The sequence below is a fragment of the Stegodyphus dumicola genome, chromosome 7 (assembly GCF_044657685.1).
Source record: "Stegodyphus dumicola isolate Sdum_Otavi_A_Nest chromosome 7, ASM4465768v1".
Lineage (NCBI taxonomy): Eukaryota > Metazoa > Arthropoda > Arachnida > Araneae > Eresidae > Stegodyphus > Stegodyphus dumicola.
The window spans coordinates 89,750,253-89,776,981 of NC_140774.1; the positions used below are offsets into that span (position 1 = coordinate 89,750,253).

The following is a 26,729-nucleotide window of genomic DNA, read 5'->3' on the forward strand; positions in this document are numbered from 1 at the left end:
TGCAAAGAAAATGCACAGATACCATTTCCGAACATTAACTTCAAGATACATAAATGCCCAGTAATATCAGATAATGTTTATCATTTATACATGTTTAATTTTGACACCTACACATATCGATAAAAACAAATATTGCAAATGGATCACCATTCCTTTCTTTTTCCTACATGAAAAGCCAAATAATATCATATATATATATATATATATATATATATATATGTAAAGGATAAAAAAACAAAATCAGCTTTAAATATAAAATAGTTTTAAAAAATAGATATACGGATTTGAATTAAAATGGGAAACATTAAAAGAATAGATTATTGAAAAGTGGGGATTATCTCTAATCAAATCCAATGATTCAACTTAAATTTGTAATTTTTCCTATTTGAAAAATAGCGTAGCCAACATATGATATATTTGACTCTATTTTTTCAGTTACTTTACTGAAATAAAATACAAATATAAACTGTATCCATGCAAGATCTATTAATGCTTAGCTAAAGCAGACTACAGGTGCTTTATTATAAATGTGCATAGCAATAAACTGTTGTTTCGTTGGGATGGCTAAGAAAATGTTAAAGATTCAAGAATTTCTACTTAAGAACATTGATGCTGTAAGCTTTTACTTGCGCAAACTGAAAAACTATCATCATTACAAAAATCTTCATTTTAAAACCCCTAAACCAAGTTTCAAGTTGTGCATTAAGAAACAAAAAACTTACACTAAGTTTAATAAGATAATAAACTAAAAAAATTAATAAGTTTAATGGTTTCTCAGAGCATAAATATTGCATAAATATGACAGGAAAATATATTACATATAAATATGGCATTAATGTATAAATATGGCAGGAAAACTGCTACTGACAGAACTTAAACAGGTGGGAGCTTTATTACAAAACACTGCTATCAATGTCAATTTATGCACACTCTACTGAATCTATCAGCGAGACATTATTCAAAGTAAATTATTCACAAGAACTAAACAAGGATGGGATAGTTTTTTTTTTTTTTTTTCTTTTTTTTTTCTTAATTACTTATATGATACTTTTACAGGAAAAATAAATTTTTATTATTATCTATAAGTTTGGTGTGAAATGATTTCATTATGCTGGGGGGGATAATTTGCCAAATATGGTATATTTCCTCAAAAATAAATTAAATATGAATGTTTTTCATTACTTAATAGTAATTATGGCTAATCTTTAGAATATGGTAACAGGTAGTTTGGCGACATTTTGGTAAGGCGATAAAGGTTACTAGCTAGGACTTTACCAGTGTACATGGATAAAGTCAAGAGTGTGTGCAATGCGATTTTTGTGCAATTCTAGGATGAATTTTTTAAGTGGAAATAGGTCGGCGTGTATATGGATATGGTGTTGTATGTGCAATTCTTCAAAACGCGGCAAGCATTGGGTGATTCTGCACTTTCTCCCAATTTCACACCTAATCTTCGTCATGATTAAGCACTTTTGTTCCATAAAAGTTCTAGCATAAGTGTAATTCGGCTAGCAGATTGTTGGAAAAAAATGTTGAGTAAAAAAAAAAAAAAAATGCCTTTACTTTGTGAAAACAAAATGGTGTCCAAAAAAAACCTAGCAGGTTGCTGTAGCAAGGTTGGCTGCCAAATTTTCGCCAAGTTACCATAATCTGAAGATTAACCGCAATTATTTAGCTATTACTGAAGAAAGAAAGATTAACATTTTTATATTATATATGCATCATTACATCTGCTGCAAAATGATATCTTTCATTGCATTGAATTTCAGCAATTAAATAAAGCTTCAATGGTACTCTTCTGTTATCGAGACCGAATTAAGAAATGTATGTATATATGTTACCGTGAAAGACCAAACTTGGAGAATGTCAACTTTCACCGGAGAATGTCAACATTCACCAAATACGTCGGTGAAAGATCGAATATTGCATTACATTCTTTTACATTCGGACCCTCACTGTGTGTATGTCAACAATCAACAGATATGCTCTGGTGTAGGTCAAAAAGAGAGTGTCATAATAGTTTAAGTTGTTGCAATAAATAAGATTTGAATCACATAATTTAGTAAGTTTTTTATTACTACAGTCAAAAGTCGTTAATTCGGACACCCATAATCCGGAATGATCTATAATCCGAACCTCAAAGCTACAAACTTTCTGCGCATGCGTTGCTTTCACGCATGCGCACAGGCGTTTACGAGAGCGCATAAGACCCTTACAGCTGCGAATATGTTTGTGCGCATGCGCGTTTAATGTGTAACGGAGTTATACGCTAAGCTAAAGTTATCTAATTCAGTTAATGTTGCAGATTGCGTTGTTCCTTAATCTTCGAATTGGATCCGGCTTATTATTTTTTGCAGACTGTTAGAGCAATTTTATAAAAGTAAGCTTGAACTTTCGATTATGTCAAATAGAATTTCCGATATATATTTACTACAAAGCGAAAGTATGTTTTGAAATCCGAAATCTGTTTATCAATTTCACGCTGCTCTGCGGCAGAGGGGGGGGCAGAAACGTCATTATTAGATTATGATAGATTAGAAAGGTTATGTCAAATAGAATTTCCGATATATATTTACTAATATGTAATTTGTATCTACAAAGCGAAAGTATGTTTTGAAATCCGAAATCTGTTTATCAATTTCACGCTGTGGATTGCAAGTTGATCTGTCAGCACTATCCTTATCTTCAGATGTTTTTATTTTATTTGGTTTATAATTCCGTACTAAGTGTAGTATTTCATCTCGATATACTCCGTCTTTGATATGATTTAAATCAAGTTCCTCGTCATTATAATTCGCTTCAGATAGTGAAGAAAGTGACCCAGAGGTTATTGAAAACGAAAACATTTCGATTGACAAATTAGTCGGTATTCTCAACACAGCAATTATAGGACTTGAACAGCGGAACTTTGTAACTAAACAAGAAATTATGTCTGTTTAATAGAATTAAAGAGAAAGTATTATCACATGAAACGAAGCAACTTACATTGAAGGAAATGTTTAATAAAGTAAACAAATAAATATTAAGCTTTTTCTTTTTGTAAATTTTGATACCCTTTAGATCATAATTGCTCTTTATTCCATAAATTACGGTTTCATATTTTTAATTTTGTAATTTCTGCATGCCATCTTACCAGATTTAAACTGATGATCTATAATCCGGAATCGCTGAAGTCCCGACGAGTCCAGATTAACGACTTTTGACTGTATTATTTTCCTTTCTCATTCTGAATGTGCTTAAGTTCTTATTTGAAGTCTCAAGTGCGTTTTTTGCTACTGAATTACAGAGAAGAAAATATAATATTCTTATATGTTCAACATTCACCATTAGTACATGGTGAATATCGACATTTATCAGTGTAAGTCTGAAATAAGAGTATTTGGAAAATATTTTGGACATACACCAAGCAACTATGTGAATGTTGACATTCACTGGTGAAAGTCGACATTCTCCAGATTTCGGTGCTTCACCCTAACATATATGCACATGTGTATGCATGTATATGTGTGTGTGGTACACATATATACATACATTTATGCATGCCATTATGTGAACATATCCATCCATACATGTATACGTAAGTACATTTCTGAATCTGGTAACACTAACACAAGAATAATGTTTCCAATTGCGATTATTTTCATAAATGATCAGTTGTAGATTTCATATTCCCTGGAAGAATTTAGCTTCTTCAGAAAAAAAAAAAATTAATTCTAAGTTCACATCTCAATAATTTAGCAGCAGTTTTATAAAAATGCATGCCTGCTTAAAATCTGTGAACCGGTAAAAGTATAGTTTAGGGTAGCCCTTGGCGAAACTTGGCGATTTTTGGCGGTACATGGAAACCAATTTTGTGCAATTCTTTGACTCGTTATTTTGGCTTGCGAAGTGGCGAATTTTGTGTCAAAAATCGCCACTACACAAAGCCAAATTAACAAGACAACAATTGCACAAACTCGGTATCCATGTACACATCGACTTATTTTCACTAACAAAAAAAAATCCCTGAATTGCACAAAAATGGCATTGTGCACTCCTTTGACTTTATCCATGTACACGTCGACCTATTTTCACATAAAAAAAAAAATCTCCGAATTGCACAAAAATGGCATTGTGAACTCTTTTAACTTTATCCATGTACACGTCGTCCTATTTTCACTTAAAAAAAATTTCCCCAAATTGCACAAACTTGCATTGCGCCCTCCCTTTACTTTGTCCATGTACACATCGATATATTTTCACTTAAAAAGTCAAAGGAGCACCAAATTCTACAATATAATAGGCAAACAAAAAATACATAATCTCAATAAAATACATTTTAAACCAAACAATAAAATAACATAAAAAAGGAAAAATATGTTACACATTTAAGCACTACCAAAAGCAAATATTCAGTTACCATGATTTTCGAGTTCGCTTCGTGCACCCAGAGCCACGTAAAAATCAAAATATCAATCATACTCAAATGACTTTTTTCAAACCAGGTACTCTTTCTGATCGAATGCTTCACATAGTGACATCTGAACCTTTCTTCCTACAAACCCATCTAAACGGTTTTTACGTTTGACTAGACGCATATCCTTCCTACATACAGGAAACTTACAATGGCTACTAAGTAAACTTTCATTTACACACCAGTCAATTAAAGCTCTTTTCACCTTTCGCTCCAAATCGTACAGAAACTTTAAATTAATCTTATTACATTCGGCCATTCTACCGTCTAAAGAATCAAACCAACACACACCACAGAAATGCTTACAAAACATCCCATGATTAAAAATTTCCCAGAATCATGCACGATTACGTCACAATAGGGTTTCCATAACATTCAACTACTCAGGCTACCATAAATGAAACAACAACTTGGCGATAAATCAAACAACAACTTCGCCATAATACAAGGGGTACCTTAAAGTCTACTCTACCCTTATCCATCTACATTATGGCAAGTCCATAAATTAAATTAATAAAATCTATGAATTTCAGCAGCAGCAATTTCTGATGATGTGTATTGAAATAATCTGAAGCAATATAAAACTTGAACTAGTATTTACTTCAAAAGATGGAGAATGATACAACATACAGTTAACGTACATGAAACTGACATTTTTAAAAGATTTAAATTACATGTACATCACAAACATCATATAACTGCTTTATAAGAATTAAAAAAAAAAAATTGAAAATTTAAAGGGCACTGAAATATTTAGGCTGATTAAAAAGCAAAGATAATTTATAAAATTAATTAAAAGGATTTTATAACATTAAATTTTGCATAATAAGATATTAGAAACAACACTTTTTAAAATAAATTTCAGGACAGAACTTAGCATACCTTTTAATCGCAACTTTTTCACCAGTGTCTAATCTTTGGCCCAGCATAACACTACCATAGGTCCCATCTCCTAACTGGCTTAACGTTACATACCGATTCATACCAGACACAGCTGGTGGTGTTATCAACTGGTGATGTCCAGGTTTCACAGTAGCTAACATCAGGATTTTTCAGAAACCTTCACATATAAGAAATATACACATTTTTAATCTGAATAGACAAAATAAACACAAAGTGAAATTCTGTTCTAATATAATAAGAACACAGGAAATTTTTCTTGAATACAGAGCAAATTATTTACATTTAATCATAAAACCCACAAATGATACAAATTAACATCAAATAATATTTACATAAAAAAACCACAACACAAATGCTTAAAACTGGCGCCTTTAAAAAGAATTTAAAATCTTTATTGCATTAAACGGATCTCCTAGATATATAACCGTTAACGTTTCAAGGAGATACAGATTACCTAAATATAATTTTCATTTACGCTTATTTATAATATGGGTTCTTAACTAGGGGGTTATTCATTCCCTGGAAGAGAGTATAGTGAGCCTTTTATTTAGATGCTAAGTGTTTAGTTTTAGTTTATATTTTTATTCAAGTTTTCGTATTTATTAACATTTTTTATACTTTTAGTTTCCTTTATAAGGTCACGTTAAAAATAAATGTAAATGTATTTTTTGAGTTTTTGAAAAACAGGAGGAACGATTTTCTAGGAATGATCGAGCAAAAAAAGTTGACAACCATATACCACACATATGCATGTCTATTAAATTGTTGTTAGATAACTTTACTCATTACATTTGCCGCTACTGCACAAGGAAAAATATTTTTAAATATAAGAAACCACAAAAATTTCATCCTTACAGCTAGTTGTTTATAAACATTAATCTAGAAAATTACGCTCCTGGGAAGCGAAAAAGATAGCACAAATATTCTGGATTCAATTGTATGTGAGCATCAATTATGACATATTAATGACGGGGTTTTGTTCTCATTCAGGAATGAAGAATTTAGAGAAGAAACAACTATCATAAAGACACATTTCAGACTTATGTACCTTGTATAGAGCAAAATGCTAAAAATTAACATTACTACTAAGTACTAAAAATCATCGGTGCCAACAGACAATTTTTAATTTTCATCATCAACAATCGTTTACAAATACGAAGTTGAAAAATAGAGAACAAGCACACAGTATTCAAATCAATTTAGAATATTTATGGTTGATGCTTCACAATTTTAAAAAACATGAATATTCCTTGCTGCCAGTCTGTGAGGAGTATTTTCAAATATATCCCACAAATCACTTTTGCGGCAGAAGTATCAAAATGTACCGAACATTCAATATAACCTAGGCCTAGTACAAAATACAATTAAAACTGCACTTACCTTTCGTATCATGTAGCTATAGTTTTAGCATCATAATAATACATGTCGATATTATGTCAAATTAAAATGCTTTAAAAAACTAAAACACATAAAACAGATTTTATAAAACATTGAATATTTGGTAAGATTCGTTCTACGCCGCACTATCGCAAGCTTCGTAACATCAATCAGCCTCATCCATCTGGCAGTGTCATATACTACCATAGCAACGGTGAGTGTTTGGTTTACGGAATCCTGCATGGCTACTTCTCCATAAAGCTTGACGGCGATTTCATAAAACAAGGAACATAAAAATAAGGTAATCGCCGATAAGTTGGTAGTAGGCTGCCTTATGCTTGTATTCCGAATTATTTTACCTTAATTAGTGATCCACTTTGAAATATAAAAATTTGAAATTTGCATTATTTTTTTCCCTCAAATTACTGTTTTCTTTCATCTTTACTCCAAGATGATTTAGACTATTTAAATGATCATGATTAATACTAGAACGTTTGATCGTTTGATTGAATGTTTGATCATGATTAATAATAGAACGTTACATTGATTTTTCACTAATATATGGAAAAGCGTTAAATGCTTACTGATGCGTAAATACGGTTCACTGGTGATACTTTCATTTCTTATATAATATAAAATAATATGAAGATCTAGAAACATCTAAATCACATCTTCATATATTTAAATTATTTGATACAACTGTGTTTTGAAGTTTTAATGACTGTGTTTAACTGTTCTAAATTCTCTCTGCAGTTTACTATCCAGTTTATGGTTGGACTTATCAGTAATCATGGTCGGATAAGTAATGAGTCTGTTGTTGGAGTGGACCTTCAGCATTACTGCCGGCAATACAAGGTCAACTCTATCCCAGTTTTGATCCCCATTCAACTTAGGAGATGAAATATGATTGTCTGGCACCCTTATACTCCTATTAACAACTTCTTCCCAGGGCTCTCAGATCCATGGATTTTTATGTATTCTTACTCCGCTCAGATACTTCAGTCACAAAATCATCATGTCTCATCCAAGATTCGAATCAGAATCTGTCAACATGATAAAGTTTCTTGTAACACCAATAAAAAAAGAGCGTATAAAATTAAAATTTAAAAAAAAGTTAGAAAAAGAAGAAAAAAAAAATCTGAAAGATTTCAGATTTTAACGGTCGCCTAAAAGAGTTTGTTAAGGTTTTTTACGCTCTCGCTGAGCTCGCAGTCTACCAGTCTCCTGTTACACTCATTAGTACTAGCCCGCCCCCCCTTTTTTTTTCTTTTTAGGTTTAGTATTAAACATAATTTTATTCGCACTTAAATCAAATACAATTCAACAGCAAAATTACAAAAATTTTAAAACCAGCATAGCAGTTTATGTTTAGTTTCCGATGCGGCGTTATGTGTTGTTATACATTTTTCTGTTTTTTTTGGGGGGGGGGATCTTTTTTTAGTATATTATATCAACGTTCAGCTTTCTTGCGAAAGCGGCTTTACAAAACCTTTTTTTCGTTCTTTATTATTAAAGTTTTGTGTGTTTACTTTATTAAATATCACGATCTTGGCGCTTACACTACATAAAATTCGAATCAACGGCAAAATCGCAAAACGTTTCAAAACAGCGTATTCTTCGAATTTCCAACAGACAGTCTCGTGCGCTGGAGATAAAAAAATTATTTTTTTTTTTTTCATATAGTGGTGCCACTGCTCGCTTTGAAATCGTTAAGTTTTTTAATCAAAAATTCATTAATGTTTGAGAAAATATGAAATAGAAAAATATTTGAAAGCTTCTAAATTTTATATTACAACCAAAGTGGCGTTTTTCAACGTTCTGTGCGTTACCTTTATTTTTTTTAAACATCGTGTTCTTTGGGCCTAAACCATAAAATTCAATTCAACAGCAATGTCATAAAAAAAGAAACCTCGCGCATAAAATATCCATACTTGGAAGATGCATGCGATGTTAATGTTAATGGAACGCTTTGAAATCGTTGTGTTAATAAAGAGTTCGTTAAAGTTTTACAAAATATGAAATAGATAACAAAACAAATTCCAAATTCGAGCTTCCAGATGCCCATATTCGGGTGGAGGACTACGTTATCCAGAATTTGATGGTTCTATGTACCATTGTTTTTTCACAGTGCGAGAAACATACATACATCCATGCAGTTTCTTCATTATTTAATTTCTTTAAATATAATGCAGAGCTCTAATATTTGGTGGCAACAATTTGAAAAGTGATTCAGACTTTAATAGTGAACCAACGCAAAACACAAAGCGAAATTAATAGCCCTTCCGAGGTAACGCTAATAATAAATTCGAAACTCAAAATTGGGGCTTCCAGGTGCGTGCCCATGTTCGGGTGGAAGACGACGTTATTCAGAATTTGATGGTTCTAGATATCGTTATTTTTTCACAATGCGAGAAAAATGCATATTCTTCATTATTTAATTTCTACAAACATAATACAGGGCGATAATATTTGTGGGAACAATTTAAAAAGTGATACGTCATTTAAAGTGATTCAAATCAAAATGCCGTTTGGAGACTAGTATCCGATTCGGGATTAAACTGCCTTTTCAATTTAAAATAACATCAGAAAAAATTTAAATTGCAAACCTCAAATTATTTGTGTTAAAAATAAGACATAAAAAATTATCTTTAATATATATGTATAGATAGATTTATATTTAACAAACATTCTCTATTCGTAAAAAGCAAATTAAAAGCAAATTTAATGCAAACAAATAAATGATTAATGTTGTTGCGAACTAATCTACAATATATTTTTAATAGATTTATAAGAAAAGGAGAGGTTAAAAGCTAGCTAGAGCCGTAAAGAACATTGGAACTTCCTAATTCTTGATATAATAAATTGCTCTATTCCAGGTGAGTGGTTCGTCCAAATATTTTCTTTGTTTAAGATAGTTTGCTGAAAATTTTTCTTTCCTCAAATATATTGCTAGAAAGATAAAATCTGAACACTAATCTAAGTTAGAGGTTAAACAAAGTACCCAAATACACCAGACACAGGATAAAGGAGATCGAATAGAGCGAAGTAACATGACAAGGAGACCCGCAGAAATCTGAAACCTTTATTACCCTTTCAGTCTGTCATCACTGCTCATGCTTATCACATTCTTCCCTGGGAAACATCTGTTCCGTCTACCCGTTTACGTACCTGTACATTCACCTTTACATAAATTGTGATCATTTAAATATCCGGAATAACAAGAACTGCAGCTCATCCGGATAAATGATTTGTCATTCTTTTCCCTCCCGAGACCAAATGAGCATATTTGCTGAATGCAAGTAAAGGAATCGGTCATCATATGAAAAATGCACTGATGTTCAGGACAAAAACAAATTTATCGGCCGCCTTTCAGATGGCATGTAGTGGTTAGGGGAGCCTACTACGATATCGAAGGGCTCGAATTCGAATCCCGGAAAAGACATCGATGTTTTGTTTGTAAACGTACAGTGTCTTTGCGGCATAGAAGCACTCTAAAGACATGGCGAGCCAAAAGCCCTGTCGAGTGGTTGTAGTCAAGAAAGAGGAGTGAGGAATACTCGTCCCGTTCCCCGGGGCGCTGTTCATCAAAACTGGGGCGGAACTGAGTGAAGTCGCCTGTATGGTGCCAATGACAAGCGCAATCTTGCTGTCCTGCCACTTGTTTGCCACAATGAATTTCGTGGTCTTGTTCTGATGTTACTGTGAGAGAAGTGAGATAAGTCACAACAAATTTATCGTCATTTTCAGAAACTCTTTTCTCGTATTTGACTGGCATTCGCACATTATACGTACTTCATTGATTGTATTAAATGATAATATTTCTGGAACGTCCGATTATTTTTTTAACAATCATCTTATTTATTCAGAAAATCATGTAAGAATCATTAATATGCAAACAACTTAAATTAACTTTAAATGAAAGAGACTTAAATGAAACAACTTAAGTGAAAGAGAAATAAGCCAGTGTAAAATTTAAAATTAAATTTAAAAAAAAATCTTTCAGATTTTATATTACGCCCAAAAGGGCGTTTTTTTTTAATGTTTTGTGTGTTACGTTTATTTATTAAATATCACATTCTTCGCACTTAAACCAGATAAAATTCAGTTCAACAGGAATATCACAAAATATTTAAAAACAGCAAAACAGCATAGATTTAGAATTTTCGATACACAGTATCGCACGCTGGAGATTTAAAAAAAAAAAAAAAAATGCCATGGCTTGCTTTGAAATCGTTGAGTATGTTATCAAAAAATCCGTTAAAAATTTACAAAATTTGAAATAGATAATAAAACAAATTCGAAATTCAAAATTCGGGCTTCTAAATGCCCATGTGCGGATGGAGGACTACGTTACTCAAAATTTGATGGCTTTAGGAACCGTTGTTGTTTCGCAATACGAGAAACATCCATGCATTCATGTTGATTCTTTATTATTTAGTTTCTTTAAAATAATACATGGCGATAATATTTGGTGGCAACAGTTTGAAAAGTTAACCAAGGCAGAAAGTGAAACGAAGCAAAATGCTGTTTTGAGGGAGATGAAAATATTTTTTGGCTTCTGAAGAAAAGAAACCTGGGTGTGATAGTCCTCAAAATTTGTCTAAACTAACATTTCATTTTTTTGCCTAATTTTTAAATCTCGTAATTTATAAGAAGAAAACTGATAGTGATAAATCTTTTAAATATCAGATTTTTCCAGATATTAAAATATATTTCTCGTATAGTATGTCTGCATTAAATTATTAATCCCAACTAACGTACAATCTTTTTTTTCTTCCAATGGCGAGCACAAGTCCTTATACAGAGAGTTTGCAATTTTTTTAAACTAAAAGTTTTTCCGCTGGATTATAGTTCTGGCATCTGTTACCCAGTAATTCGCAATAGTAAAACAAACGGCAATCATAATGTTTCCTTTCTTATGACACATTACTAAATTTCTTTAAAAATATTAGTAATTATAATTAGGAATATTAGTAATTCATAATAAATAATTAACTTATAATTTGTTCATATATCCCCAGTTAAAAGGAAACATGATTAATATATATGAATATTTTTGAATTAAGTAATGAAAGAATGAACAAGGGCACACAAACTAAGTTTTCGTTTTCAGCAAAACGTGATGCCCATATAGAGGATGACCTTCTTGCCATGTAACTCTGCTGATTCCACATATGTATTAAAATCTAATTAATTTATCCGAAGGACATATGGGTAGGAGAAAAATGATAAAAAGATTTCGAAACGCCATTTTAGAGCCAGACGATTAGGAATGAAAGTGTTAATTAAGAAATACAATGGCTCATATTTGTTTTCGAACACTTATATTGTTGAAATTTATTTGCATAGATCTTGTATTAAAAAACATAGATTTCAAATTTTGTCCTAATATATTTTTTCTTTATTTAAGCTTTGCTTTTGTAAAATAAATATCATCAAAATATTCCTTGTAATAAAATAATTTGCTCAAAACGTGTTAGCCAATAACTCGCATAAAAATTTGAACATTCCAAATTTTTGTCAAGATATTTTGGTAGGCAATGTTTCTTGTTGTAATTTTTTGATTTAAATGAAAATACATATATCACAAGAATTATCGTCTGCATTTGGAGGTAATTACTTGTTCATAAAATTTCTTAACTGTTCCATATCTGAATTGAACATGACAAGATGTTACAAATTAATGACCAATTTAATTATTTATAATTTAAGTTCGAAAAACTATTCGAAACAATAAAAAAATTCTTGATATAAAGCATTTAGCTAAATTTGATGCTGTAAAACAACAGCCAATTGTGTGGAACTTTTGAAAATGCAGTGAAGGCTGAACCACATCACAAGCTAACGCCAAGGAATCCCAGATTTATTCTTGAAAAATCAAACAAGACCCCAAAAATTAGTACTGTAAAACATTCAGCACATTTAGAAGCATGGTTTGCAATAAAAATTAACCCAGAAGCTCTCAGAAGAGTCATTTAGTACACATAGATACATTAGATGATCAGCAAGCAAGAAATTCTTCGTCGACAAGAAAACCAGGAAAATATGTCTGGCGTTCTCAAAATCTATAACATTAGACTTAGACAATTCTATATTACCGAGCTATTGCAGATGCAACATTGCCGGTTCCTTAAATAAAGCCCAACGGCACATGACATAATGAAATCTGGAAATGGAAAATATCTCGGATGAGAAAACGGAGAAAGGAAAAGTGAGAGGGGTACCAAAAGGAAGAAGGCCAAAGGCATCTGGCAGGATAATCTATAATAATCTTGGATCTTATCTTTACAGCTGGCATAAACTGCAAAGAGTTCTAACCAGTATCCTGAAAATTATAACCATTTAAACATTTGCTTGGTTTTAAAAGAAATCAAAGATGTACTTCTAGTACATCGTCGCGCGAGGCGAAAGTTCAAAATGAGAGTCTGGATCTGGATCGTAAGTCTGGCCTCTACTACAAAGAGTAATCACCATTAGATATCTTGGCCCTTGAGCTCTTACTTTATTTTTTTTAAATTCAATCAAAGGCACACTGTCTTGCGTGCCGCGTCCTGGGGACGAAAAGACTAAGAAACACAGGTGGCAAGTCAGGAAAATCATTCCTTCGTGAAAGTTCAAGCATTTAACAAAGATGCTGAAATTAGTCCACTTAAGCAATAATGCCTTCGTAAATACATGAGTAGGTGCGGCTGAAGTCTTACACACAGTTAGCAGCTACGTGAGCGTGCATAGAGCAGGAGAAACAAGTACATCTTAAAGTCACATGACTTAAAGTCTAATTCAGATTAATTCTTGCTTTAAGCAGAGCGGTTATGATGATGAGACGCAAAAAGCTGATATCTAAAATACTTGTAATTTTTAACAATTTAGTATTACTGAAAATCATTTATATATGCCCTTTTAAGATTTTTAAATGGTAAAAAAAAAGTCAAAACTTAAACACTGAGACGTGATAATTTTCTTTTGAACGTAAACACTTACGCGGTCACGTATGGCTCGTAATCCAATGGAATTTAGCTGGTATTATTCTAACTGAACTTCAGAGAGTAAGTAATTTCCACGTTCGTAAATATGTAAATTACACAGTTCAATGGCTTTGCAAAATCAAAGTCCGTTGAAGAAACACGAAAAATACATTTTAAAATAACGCCAAACTTGGCTATATAGAAAAACGGTGCACAGATCGCTTTGTCAAGATGATTTATAAAAATCACAAAGTCCTTGGTGCAAAACACTAAACACAAACTAGACAAAAAAAAAAGTGAGTAAATAAGATACGAAAAAAAAATTACAAAATATTTACATTATGTACATCACCACCACCATGGGCAGTGGTGGATTGAACGTGGGCGTTTTACAACACTCTCCTGAGTGGGATCGTAGGTAGTAAGATTTCTTATGGCAGAGTAAGGAGAATTTTGCATACTTGTGAAAAAATTGTGTGCTGTGGTCAGAATCTGTTCCTGAATTGGTAGAATTTTTAACTCTTCATAGAGCTACGAGTTTCTTATGAACCAGGGAGCGTTTGTATTAGATCGAAGTATCTTGTTTTGTAACACATTCATCTTCTGTCTGTCTCTTTTCGTTGCTGTAACCCAGGCCGGTACGGCATACAATAAAACTGGGCGAATTAAGGTGATATAAAGTGTTCTTTTAATCTTTAAATCCAATTTAGAATTTCGTCCTAATAACGCCATGAATGCTGCGTTAGCTTTATTGGTCGCGTAAGTCACGTGATCATGAAAAGAGAGAGTGCTGTCAATATGCACTCCAAGATATTTGTAAGAATTTACAACAGGAATTGGGATATTGTCAATTTTTACGTCAATAATAAGCAGAAACCATTTTTTATACCGTCTGTAAATCACTATGTTACGTTTAGAAGGGTTCACTTTAATCTTCCATAGCTTGCACCATGCATCTATTTCATTAATTTGGTACTTCAGCTTGTCTACAGCATTTTGAGGGTTCAGACAGTTAGTTAAAACCACGGAGTCATCAGCATACTTTGAAACAGTTGAAGAGAAAAGCTGAGGCATGTCATTGACAAAAGTGCAAAATAATTTTGTCGAAAGTACGCTTCCCTGTGGAACGCCTTTGTACATTACTTTCTTGCTGGAGAGATCAAAATGAGAGTTCATGAGTATGTAAAACAAGAACGAGAGATGTTCTTCGTCTTGCGCTACGCTGGCGTGGAGGCAGTAAGAGGAGAAGTCATGTGATCTTGAGAAGGCACCTGGTTGGTCCACATCGAAATCAGCAAAGTTCATTACAAGTTCTTAATTTAACGATCAAAACACTTAATATGTAATAAATTTATGTATCTTTCTTTAAAGCATAGTCCATAGCGATGAGGGGGGGAGGAAACAAGATGCACTATTTACACAATTTTTAAATGAAAAATGAAAAACTTTAACTTGTAGGCGTGGCTTCTGAGAACCAATGTGAATCTATAACAAGTAAAATCTATTTCTTATATATAAGCGGCTTAAGTATTAAAAATCTCCTTGCAAGAGATGACGCCACCAGAGCTTCAGTCAACTAAAATGCTTTTCATCCCTACTAATAGATGGCGCCACACGAGCGCCTCATTTGTTCAAAGTTTACTTATTCTACGGACGGCGACACAGGAACCTCCGTCGCTAGTAATCTCTGAGTTTTAGCACAGCATGTGCACAAGTACTTCCACATTATTGGATACAACTTACTCGATTCTTCACGCATTTAAAAGTCAAGTATAATATATTGGTATAGGCCGTTAATGGTCGATTGCCTCTTACTAAGTGATAAGACATAGACATAGACATTAAAAATCTTCATAGAGATCTGAACATCGACTACGTTAAGACGCACCTCAACAAATTGAATGAAAGTTTCTATCAAAAAGTCATCCATAAACTTTGCTGATTTTTCTGACGTGCTAAACTATGTAAGAATCGATGACGACTACTTTGCTCGGCCCTTCACAGCTCATGTCTTTAATATGTTAAGTCAAAACAGCTAAAACTATCTCATCCCACGTCGGACTTTGGACGCTTTCTCCACACAAATTCCTGATCTGCTTCTTAGTCACTCATATTTTCACAAGCATCGAGCATCAATAGAGTACCGAACGGATAGAGTTCTGAACATCCTACAGATCCGCAGATCGTCAGTTCGATATTCAGTGGATAACGACTTTTGGAAGTACTGGTCTTCTCCAAGATCTCCAGCAGATTCTTCACTTCCCCAAGCCATGTTTTTGGGTCATTTTCTTTCTTTTGAATGCTGATATCCCATCTTGGGAAACCTCATCACCATGCCCATTGTGGAAACATCTCAGGTTGCAGGGAAGTACTGCTGCCTCAGTAGAAACCCTGAATAATCACGTTCGTATCAAAGTATGTCGCCGATAGTTTATTGTTGCCACACGGAAAAATGAGCGCGTAAAGTAACGTTTTCACAGTTTTTAATTAATATCTCGGCCGACTAAAGTCGTACGAAGATGAGACCGGTATCGATTGATTCGGATAACTTTTTGGAATCCGAGGATACGCGTCTCGAATTTCAACTCGGCGCCGTTCCGTAGATATTCGAGAAAAAAGAATTTGGCATGTAGCCAAATCCCTCTAATAGGGAAAACCCAAGAAAGAAAGTGGAAAATGTATCGAAAACGTAGGGGAAAATTAGTTTTTAATTAATATCTCGGCAAATTAAAGTCCCACGAAGACGCGAATGGTCAAAATGGCGTGCCACGGATCTGCGGAACCCAACGGTGTGCTTCGCTAAGCCCTGGAGCCAGTCGTTTCGGAGGAGATAATGTTACTTCACCCCATATATATATGCGGCTTAAGTGTCTGTTTGTCGCCGATAGTTTATGGGTTGCTTGCGTATTTGTACTAGCCAATGAGGTGAAGTTGCCACGGAACAGGGTTGCCGTTTCAATTGAGACATAGACAATTTCCTGTAAAACTTGCCTTTGCTATGACCATCAATAAGTCTCAGGGCTAAACGCTTAAGCGTGTTGCCATTTTTTTTTACCTGAGCCTGCATTTGGACACGGTCAACTTTATGTTGCTTGTTCAAGAGTTCATGAAAGAACGGACGTAAAATTAAAAATAATTGATTGTCCTCTGCAAGGCGAGCTTAAAAATGATGGAAAGATCTACACAAATGTTGAGCTAGCGCTGGCTCTTAAGAAATGTACCGTTTGTGGTTTCCTTCATTGCACTCTACTTTAAGCAATTAAGCAAGTAGAAGGGGGAGTGCGGCAGTAAGCAAAGAAACGTCCTCGCCGCCTGCCCTGTGTAATTCAGTTTGAATTAGCAGACACCTTTGCACAAATCATTTTAATTACAATTTATAATATCTAGAACAGTGGTCATTTCGTATGACCGCCGGGCTTTCTAGTTTTATCATATTGAAACAATGCCATATATGCAGGAAGGTCAAAATTTAATGTATTTGGATCCAACAGATGAATTAAAACGTAACAAAAGCCGAATTGAGAATTGGATTTGAAAAATATATTGCCTAAGAAATCGGAATTAAGAATTGGATTCGAAAAACATATTGCCTAAGAAATTGGAATTAAGAATTGGATTCGAAAAACATGTTGCACAGGGCTAGACAAAATGGTTTGGAATGGTTCGCTGCCTTTTGGAATAAAATATTTAATGTTTATCGAAAATAATACGGATTAGCAAAAGCCTGAAAGCATTTGCAAGAAAACTTGGAACGCAAAATACATTCAAGTTCTATCAGGATGACCATACTAATTATATAGGATTAAATGTTCGCTTGTAATTGTGGTACAACGGTCCTCAAGTTATCAAAACTTCTTCATATTTTCCGGACTTAAATCCTATGGAACATTTATGAAGTAAGTTGGATAAAAGAATAAGTAAACATGAGATTTCTTCGAAACGTCTACTAAAATCAATTTTTACTCAGGAATGGAACAAATGGGTTCTTACACGCACACACAAAAGAAAAAAGATAAAAATCTGAAAGTTTTCAGATTTTAAATTACTTTCAAAGGGGCGTGTTTTAAACATTTTGTCTGTTAAATATCCCGTTCTTCACACTTAAACCATAAAATTCATTTCAAGAGCAATATCGCAAAATAGATTTAAATTGAGCATATCTTTAGAATTTCCGATACAGAATCTCGCGCGCTGGATATAAAAGTGTTTTTTCTATACAAGGTTGCCAATGCTCGCTTTGAAATCCTTGAGTTTGTTAATCAAAAATTCTTTAAAGTTTTACAAAATATGAAATCGGTAATAAAACAAATTCCAGATTTTAAATTTGGACTTCATGCCCATAGTCGCAGCCCATAGCCGACCATAGTTAGTCATTCAAAATTCGATGGCCTTATGTACTGTTGTTTTATCACAATACGAGAAATATACATACATTTATGCAGATTTTGCATTATTTAATTTCTTCAAATATAATGCAGGACTGTAACATTTGGTGGCAACAGTTTTAAAAGTGAAACGGTCATTTTTAGTGAACCAACGCAAAATCGCAAAACGAAAACAATAGTCCTTCAAGGACAAAGCCCCTTTGGACTAAAAAAATTCTGAAAGGTTTCAGATTTTAAATTACCGCCAAAGGGGCGTTTTTTTTTTAACGTTTTGTGTGTTACCTTTATTTATTAAATATTATGTTCTATGTTCGAGATTGTGTATCGGAAATTCTAGAGATATGCTCATTTTAAAATTATTTTGCGATATTGCTGTTTAATTGAATTTTATGATTTAAGTGCAAGGAACATGATATTTAATAAATAAAGGTAACACCCAAAGCATTAAAAAAAGCCCCTTTGGGCATACTATAAAATCTGCATAAATATATGTATGTTTCTCGCATTGTGTTGAAATAACGGTACCTAGAGCCTTCGTTTTTGGAAAATAAATCCTCATTTTCGTAATACATCATCTTAATGAAACATATAGTAAAGTGCTGTAATATTTAATATTTAGATTTAAAAAAGTATAAAAAACAGTTAGCTTAAAAATAAAAATTAAATACACTTTTATTCCTGGCTAAACCAGTTGACTTGATTACATATGATTACGTACGTAAAAACATTAGACTATTTGTTTATTCTGGTCAAAGCTAAATAATTTACTCCTTAATAAATAATACTTCTTAATTTTTTTAGCCCAGAGGGACTATTAATTTCGTTTTGGCATTTTGCGTTGAAAACTTTAAATGTCGGTTCACTTTTCAAACTGTTGCCATTAAATATTACAGCTATGTATTATATTTAAAGAAATTAAATAATGAAGAATCTGCATAAATGTATGTATGTTTCTCGAACTGTGATAAAACGACGGTACTTTAGAGCCATCAAATTTTGAATAACGTACGTTTTCACCCGAATATGGGTATCTGGAAGCCCAAATTTGGAATTTGGAATTTGTTTTATTATCTATTCATATTTTGTAAAACTTTAACAAATTTTTGATTAACCAACTCAGCGATTTCAAAGCGAGCAATGGTAACACTGTAAAAAAAAAAAAAAAAAAAAAAAAAAAAAAATCTCCAACGTGCGAGGTCGTATCGGAAATTCTAATGATGTGCTCATTTTTAAATTGTTTTGTGATATTAATTCGGAAAAAGACACAAAGAATGAGTAACATATTATTTTGGTTTTGCTGTATAACGACTATCATCGTATCATTCTAGGTTAGCTTAGGTTAATTAATTGATTAAAGCAAAGTAATTCGACGGCTATCTGCCTACGGAGAAGGTTGCCATCGGGGAGGACTTTATAAGGGAAACTGGCCCGTATCCATGAGGTATATGGGGGAAAACCGCGAAAATAACCATGCAGCGATCCTGCACGCCGGAAAACGGGCCTGGTGAACCGCTGATGGGCTCCTTTCATTTCAGAGAACGACCAAACAATATGCCATAGAATTTCCGTCTAAGAAGCCTATGGAATCATTGACTTCTTCCTGCTCAAAAATACTAACGTTCCACTGGATATTTCTGTGCTGGATGAACTGTCCACTGACCATAATCCGGTCAGAATATCAGCAGTTATACCCCACGAGACACAAGAGTCTTTATCACTGACTGGCGAAAGTTCGCCAAAACTCTGAACAACATGCAGTACACACTATCCACAGTTCAAACGAGGGATGACATTGACTGATAAGAATAAGTTCACAAAAAAAGGTAAGCGGACTGTAATATCACTAGTTTATTTTACATGACACTTTCAAATAGAAGGAATGCCGTCCACGTGACGACACAGCTCACATCACTCCAAGCCCTCTAGCAATTAATAAAACAAAAAAGAATAGAATAAAAATCACATAAATTATGAGTTGAAAGTTCGTTACCATAGCAACCAGAATTGAATCATCATGCAGCAACGCCATCTATTGTTGCAAAGACACACTAGTAAATCGTTTGGTAACAAAAAATACTAAACATAGCCCCCGGCCTTGAAGCCTTCTAAGGGTTCAAAAAAAAAACAAATAGTTAAAGCATACATAATAACATTAACAAAAAACAGCAAAAAAGTTAAATGAAAATATAACTAAAATTAAATTTCAATAATATGGAAAAAGTCAATAGTTCATAGTTCATATTAGTCATGATTGGGGATAAGACACAAATTAGTAACAGCTCGTTTGAAATCACCAGAGGCTGTATGGATTGTAGCCACTCGAACTTTTTTATCACTACCTGGATGAATTAAGGCAATTCTTCCAATTTTCCATTGGTTTGGAGGCAGTTGTTCGTTTTTGATCAGAACTAAATCACCACATTTTAGATTTGGAGACGCACGAAACCACTTAGTACGTTGTTGAAGTGTTGTTAAATATTCTGCACACCATCGTTTCCAAAAATGTTGCACAGTCTGTTGAACTAGAGACCAAAGTTTAAGTCGTGAAGATTTCACATTACTATTAAGTCAGATTCCGGAATGGCAAGCAAAGGGGCTCCAATCAGAAAATGACCTGGAATCAATGCACTAAAGTCGTTTGGATCACTAGACATCGCACAAAGATTCACGCTTCCACTTGTGTAAGCACTGTCAAAAATTCCTCGTAAGTTAGAAGTGTGGATCCTAATACTCGTTTAAGATGAAATTTCATGGATTTCACATTAGATTCCCACAAGCCACCATAGTGAGGAGATGTCGGAGGATTAAATAACCAAGTTATACCTTCTGAGGTAATGTAGTCACATAATTCACTGCTTTTCTCAATGAGTGCTGCATTTTTATAAAACTCCTTCAGTTCCTTACTAGCACCTTTGAAGTTAGTAGCACAGTCACTAGAAATTTTAGATGGTTTGCCTCGTCGGGCGATAAATCTCTTCAGAGCTGCTAAAAACGTTGAAGTTGATAGATCACTGACTAACTCTAAGTGTACAGCTTTTGTTGAGAAACACACAAAAATGGATACGTAACACTTGAAAGTTTTTGTTCTTCTCCCAACTTGGGACTTAATAGAATATGGACCAGCATAATCAATACCGGTGACAGCAAAAGGCCTTGATGGTTGAACTCTGGGCGAGGGTAAATCACCCATTATCTGGGTCACAGTCTTGCCTCGATTTCTAATACAAGTAATACATCTGTGAATAATCTTTCTCACTATGCTTCTCACCGAAAGAATCCAAAACTGCATTCGTAAAGTGCTTATTAATAACTCTTGACTAGCCTGCAAATAATTGACATGGTAATGAGTTACGATGAGATTAGTGACATGTCCTTCCTTTGGAAGCAAAATAGGATGTTTGCTTTTTCAGGAATGTTTGAATTTTTTAAGCGACCACCTACTCGAATGACGCCTTCTTCATCAAGGAAGGGAGTTAATTGTATTACTCGGCTGCTCACACCTTTTAATTCTCTCGAAGTTTTTAAATAAGAGAGCTCTTGAGGAAAATATGATTCTTGGACATTTTTTATCACTGTTTTTGTAGCTAATCGAAGCTCATCGGTTGTCAGAAAACCTCTCAAACGATTTTCGGAGAAGTTTCGACAGTTGTAAATAAATCTTAGGCATAATGCATCTATATGACGTAATTTTGTCCAAGATGAATACCGTTTAAAAATGTCATTTTCCTTTACCGCACAAGATACTGAAATGCAAGTTTTTCTTTCTTCTCTACAAACTCATTCATAAGCTACATCAGCAAGATGTTCACTGTCAGGACATGGTTCGTAATCTTGTGAATATAACCACGTAGGTCCAATGAACCATCGCTCACACTTCAGAAATTCTGCTGGAAACATTCCTCTTGTACCTGAATCAGCTGGGTTCCGCTTTCCATTGATATGGTTCCACCTTACATTAGGAATTGTGTTCTGTATTTTAGCAACGCGGTTTGCAACAAAGGGAACCCAACGGTATGGTTCTGCAGAAATCCAGGACAGTACAACAGTTGAATCTGTTCAGGCCAAAACTTTACGTATAGGAAACTCTAAATGTTCTAACACTGATTTGAGCAAATTCACTAACAAAACTGCGGCGCATAACTCTAATCGATGTAATGATTGCACCTTCAGAGGGGCAACTCTTGTTTCTGATGTTAAGAGTCCAAATTACGTGACACTGAACGGAAATAAATTGCTGCGCAGTAGCCTTTCTCGGAGGCATCACAAAAAGCACAGATATCAATATAGTTCACGTCAGGAATCAAAACAAATCTCGGTATTTTTAATTGTTTAATAAGATGTAAATCATTTCGGAAAGTCTTCCATTTGTTAGCAATCTCATCACTAACAGGTTCATCCCACGATAAATGGAGTTTCCACATGTCTTGTATCAAGATTTTGACATAAATAATACAAGGAGCAAGCCAACCCAATGGGTCAAATATTTTCGCTAAATCAGAAAGGATATCTCTTTTAGAGTATTTAAGCTTTTCACCAGAAATGGATACGGAAAAGTTAAAGTAGTCTTCACAGGGGTTCCAATCATAGACCTGTTATATACTAGACGGAGTATCGCCATTCAAAATCGGGTGAAAAAGCGGCACAGAAATGAGCTGCAGGAGTTTGGGCATGAAATGGAACTGAACCCAGACTTTGGCGTACTATCGCCACGGCTGGCGATTTTTTCCTCTCTTTTCTCTTAGTTCGAAATGCGAACTTGGAAAGATGTCATTTCGCAGAAGCTGCCGTTGAATTTGCAGAAGAGGTTAGATCGATAAACACCAGCCAAAATTATTAATTTCCCTAAAATTGGACACTTTATTTTAAAATTTAACTTTATTTTAAATTTTAATTTTTAAAATTTAAATAATTTTCATGCTGTAGAATAATGTTTTGTAATATGTTCCTCGGCGTCTACAAAATTTAAAATAAAATAAAAAAAACTGGAGAGAACAAACTAAATAATAAACTAATAACTAAATAATAAATAATAAACTAAATAATAAATAATAAACTAAATAATAAATAATAAACTAATAACAAACTAAAAAATAAATAAGTAAAATAAATAAATAAAAAAGAAGGTTTTTTAGTACTTAGGACAGAATAAAAAAAAAAAAAAAAATAGATAACATAAGAAAAATGAGTGAAAACAGAAAATAGTACAAAAAGGAAATTTAATATTAATACGAAAAGGAAATTTAATGTTAATACGGTGTATTACAGAGAACTACGGAGTAGGCGAATCAAAGTGAGAAAGATATTAGATTAATTGAACTAAAAATGAATGTCAGTATAGCAGATATAAGTTAAAAGGAAGAGAGAGTGGTAAATAATGAAATTATGAAACTGAAAAGTGGTAAATTAAGACTCCCTTTTACTAGCAAATATATATATATATTATGAACGTTGCACAATGTAGTCGCACTTATTTTAAATAATTTTAGAAGGTAAAATTTAAATAATGTTCATTATTTTTAAAAAGAAACTTAAAACTATTAAAGTTTTGAAATTTAACTGCTATATAATTTCTATTTTCTTAATACTTAACAAATTCTTAATATTGGAATAAATGCCAGAAACATGATATAAGAAAGAAAATACGTGATTGAAAGTAAACATATTTGTTATATTTGGATGCAAGAAAAGAGGATAAAATAAAGTCATTCATGTCCCCCCAAAAAAAACATAATTTTATGCAGTTCTTACACAGTGTTACATCAACATTACCAAGCATTAAATACATACATTACTACTTCGCACATGTCCGCATAAGCAAACGCATACAAAGAATATATAAACAAACACATTCAAAGCAGTCTGTTGGCGAATGAAAAATGTCGCCAAAGCAGAATACTAGACTAATTAAAATTATATGGTATTACTAAAATTTTAACATTTTTTTTTCGGAACACAGTTATTAGAAGCATACATATATATTAAGATACTTTTATTTAAATGTTATTTCATGTATGCATATATTATATAAAATTAGAAAATCTATTTTTCGATAGAAAACGGCAAGTAGAGTGGATAAAAAAACCTCTACATTTTATATAATTACGATTTAAAACATTAGAAAAAGCTCAGCTGTGAAATGTTACTCCTCCACCTTTCATGTATCTGGAATTTCATCTATATGCGGAGCACGAAAGTATCATTTTTGAAGTCCGAAACAATGCGCGTACACGCAAAGCATTTGCTTCTTCCATAGAACTGTAATGGGAAGGAAGATCCGCGGGAAATACGATCTGGGAAATGTTCCAAATGTCACGTGGTTCGCATTCCTGTTCCCCTTCAGGGTTGCCGTTTCTCTCTCTAGTACATTACAGCTCTATGGTTCCAATTAATTCCTAAAACTTTGATTGAGGTATCGCCTTGAATTTTCATAGCCTCAGAATCATTTCTCAACTCCTGGGGTATATTTTCTAACACTGACAAGTCATTGGATGACTATTTACGCAAAAGAAATCCTCTACATTCTAACATTTGTAAGAGTTGATTTACTAGATTTTTGCACTCTTCAGTGTTTTGAGCACCAACCAAACAATCATCTACAAAAAAATGTTGAAGTACAGCCTTCGAAGCTAAAGGATAGTTATTCTGCTGATCGTAGGCAAGTTGGTATAAAGCACGAGTAGCCAAATATGAAGCCGAGGCAGTGCCGTATGTGACAGTATTAAGTCGAAATTCTTGAATAGGATCACTTGGACTGTCCCGCCAAAATATCCTTTGAAAGTTTCTATCCTCTTCATTAACTAGAATTTGTCTAAACATTTTCATGATATCAGCTGTGACAACTACTGGGTAACATCTGAATTTGACCAAAACTGGAAACAGCTCTTGTTGTATTCTGGGACCTGTCATCAATATGTCGTTAAGAGATAGTCCGGATGAAGACTTACTAGTAGCATTAAATACCACACGTATTTTACTCGTAGAGCTAGATTCCTTCATTACTGCATGATGTGGCATGTAGTATGCCTGACTTGGGGACTCTGAACTACGGACTGGTTCCATGTGCCCGAGATCCAAGTATTCCTTCATGAAATGTTGATACATATCATATGTATCAGGAGATATTAAGAGATTTCTCTCTAAAGATTTAAATCTTTGTAAAGCAAGATCTTTAGAATTACCCAACCTTGAAGGGTTATCTTTAAATGGAAGTTTCACTACATAACGACCATTTTGATCACGGAAGTGTGTTGTTTTAAAGAACTCTTCACATTTTTTATCTTCACTTGAAATACGTTTGACTTCAGGAATGGAATCTAAAGACCAAAATCTTTCAACTAATTCGTTTGTATTCAACTGAAGATTATTCACTGTAAAAGTGTTAGATTCGAATCATCAGTAATAGTGTTCCCGGAAATGATCCAACCCAACTGAGAACAAATTGCAAAGGGTAATGATTCTCCTCTCTTTATGATGTCTCCCTTAAGCATAGTAAAAAATACATTTACACCTAACAAAATATCTATAGGTTTTCTTTCATAGAACTTAGGATCAGCTAAGACTAGATCGTCAAAATGATTCGCAATTTTAGAAGGAAGCGACACGTTAGGCACATTTGAAGTTATCCTTGGAATCACGAATGCATATGTTCGAAATTTGGAATTTGACTCAAAGTGCAGGGTAAAAATTAATTCCACTTCTCCACTTGTTACAGTGTTGAACGAACCAAGGCACGATACTTCAATTTTTTTGTTAAATCTACCTAACTTTAGTTTACTGACACACACTTCACTTATAAAGCTGGCTTCACTGCCACAGTCTAGTAAAGCCCTGCAAGGGATGGCTTTACCATTGGAATCACTAACTTTAATGAGAGTTAGTACACAGTAATACACGTTTTGATTCACCTTTAGAATAACTAAATTGTCCTGTACATGTTGTGGCATTTGTAACATTTGTTGTGGCATTCATTCTTTGGTACGAACACTTCGGCTCTGGGGGAGAGTGAGGAAGTTTGTTTTCGTTTCTCATTTTCACTAGTTTTGATATTTCGATCAAAATGAAGAACAGTATGATGAGGTAACTTACACGTCATACATTTATGTAAACTACGACAGTTTTTCACTAAATGAGGCTGAGAAGATAAACAATTAAAACAAACTTTGTGTTTCTTAACAAATTCGATTCTTTTTTGGACACTTAAGTTTAAAAACTTACCACATTTGTGAAGAGAATGATCTTCCTTGCACATCATACAACTGTTTTTACTCGACACTAAAGAAGTTAATTTGGAATTAGAAAATTTCCTAAAATCTTTAGATTGGTTTCTACTATTCTGAAGGGTTCTAGCGTGGTCTTTTAGAAACTCGAGTAAATTATCTAAAGTACCTAATTCATCTTTTTTCAAAGTTCTTTCCCACCAAAATTTTATGTTTTTATCTAATTTCTCAGTTATCAGATAAACAAAAAGAACATCAGAAAGATCAGAAACTTCTAGCTTAAGAGATCTCAAGGAGCGTACACATTCATTCACTACATCAACACAATGTAAAATAGCTCGAGCTGAATCAGAAACATTTGGCAAATTAAACATTTTACGAATTAATGCATTAGTTAATTCTCTTTTATTAGAATAACGTTCCTGTAAAA

General features: G+C 33.4%; 1 protein-coding gene across 8 annotated transcripts in view; it reads right to left on the bottom strand.

The window, feature by feature from the left end:
• The window catches only part of LOC118192469 (serine/threonine-protein kinase ICK-like), a 148,307-nt gene that overhangs the window by 78,864 nt on the left and 42,714 nt on the right, over positions 1 to 26,729 (bottom strand). For 2 of the 8 annotated variants that reach the window (XM_035363456.2, XM_035363454.2), the window contains exons 1-2: positions 6,737 to 6,927; positions 5,336 to 5,513 (exon numbers count right to left, since the gene is read on the bottom strand). In XM_035363456.2, coding sequence (XP_035219347.1) covers positions 5,336 to 5,496 — 161 coding nt within the window. In that variant the 5' untranslated portion in view covers positions 5,497 to 5,513; positions 6,737 to 6,927. Of the gene's footprint in view, positions 1 to 5,335; positions 5,514 to 6,211; positions 6,378 to 6,404; positions 6,603 to 6,736; positions 6,929 to 26,729 lie in introns of those variants that run through there. The other 6 variants (XM_035363457.2, XM_035363455.2, XM_035363449.2 and 3 more) reach the window with 5 other exon arrangements.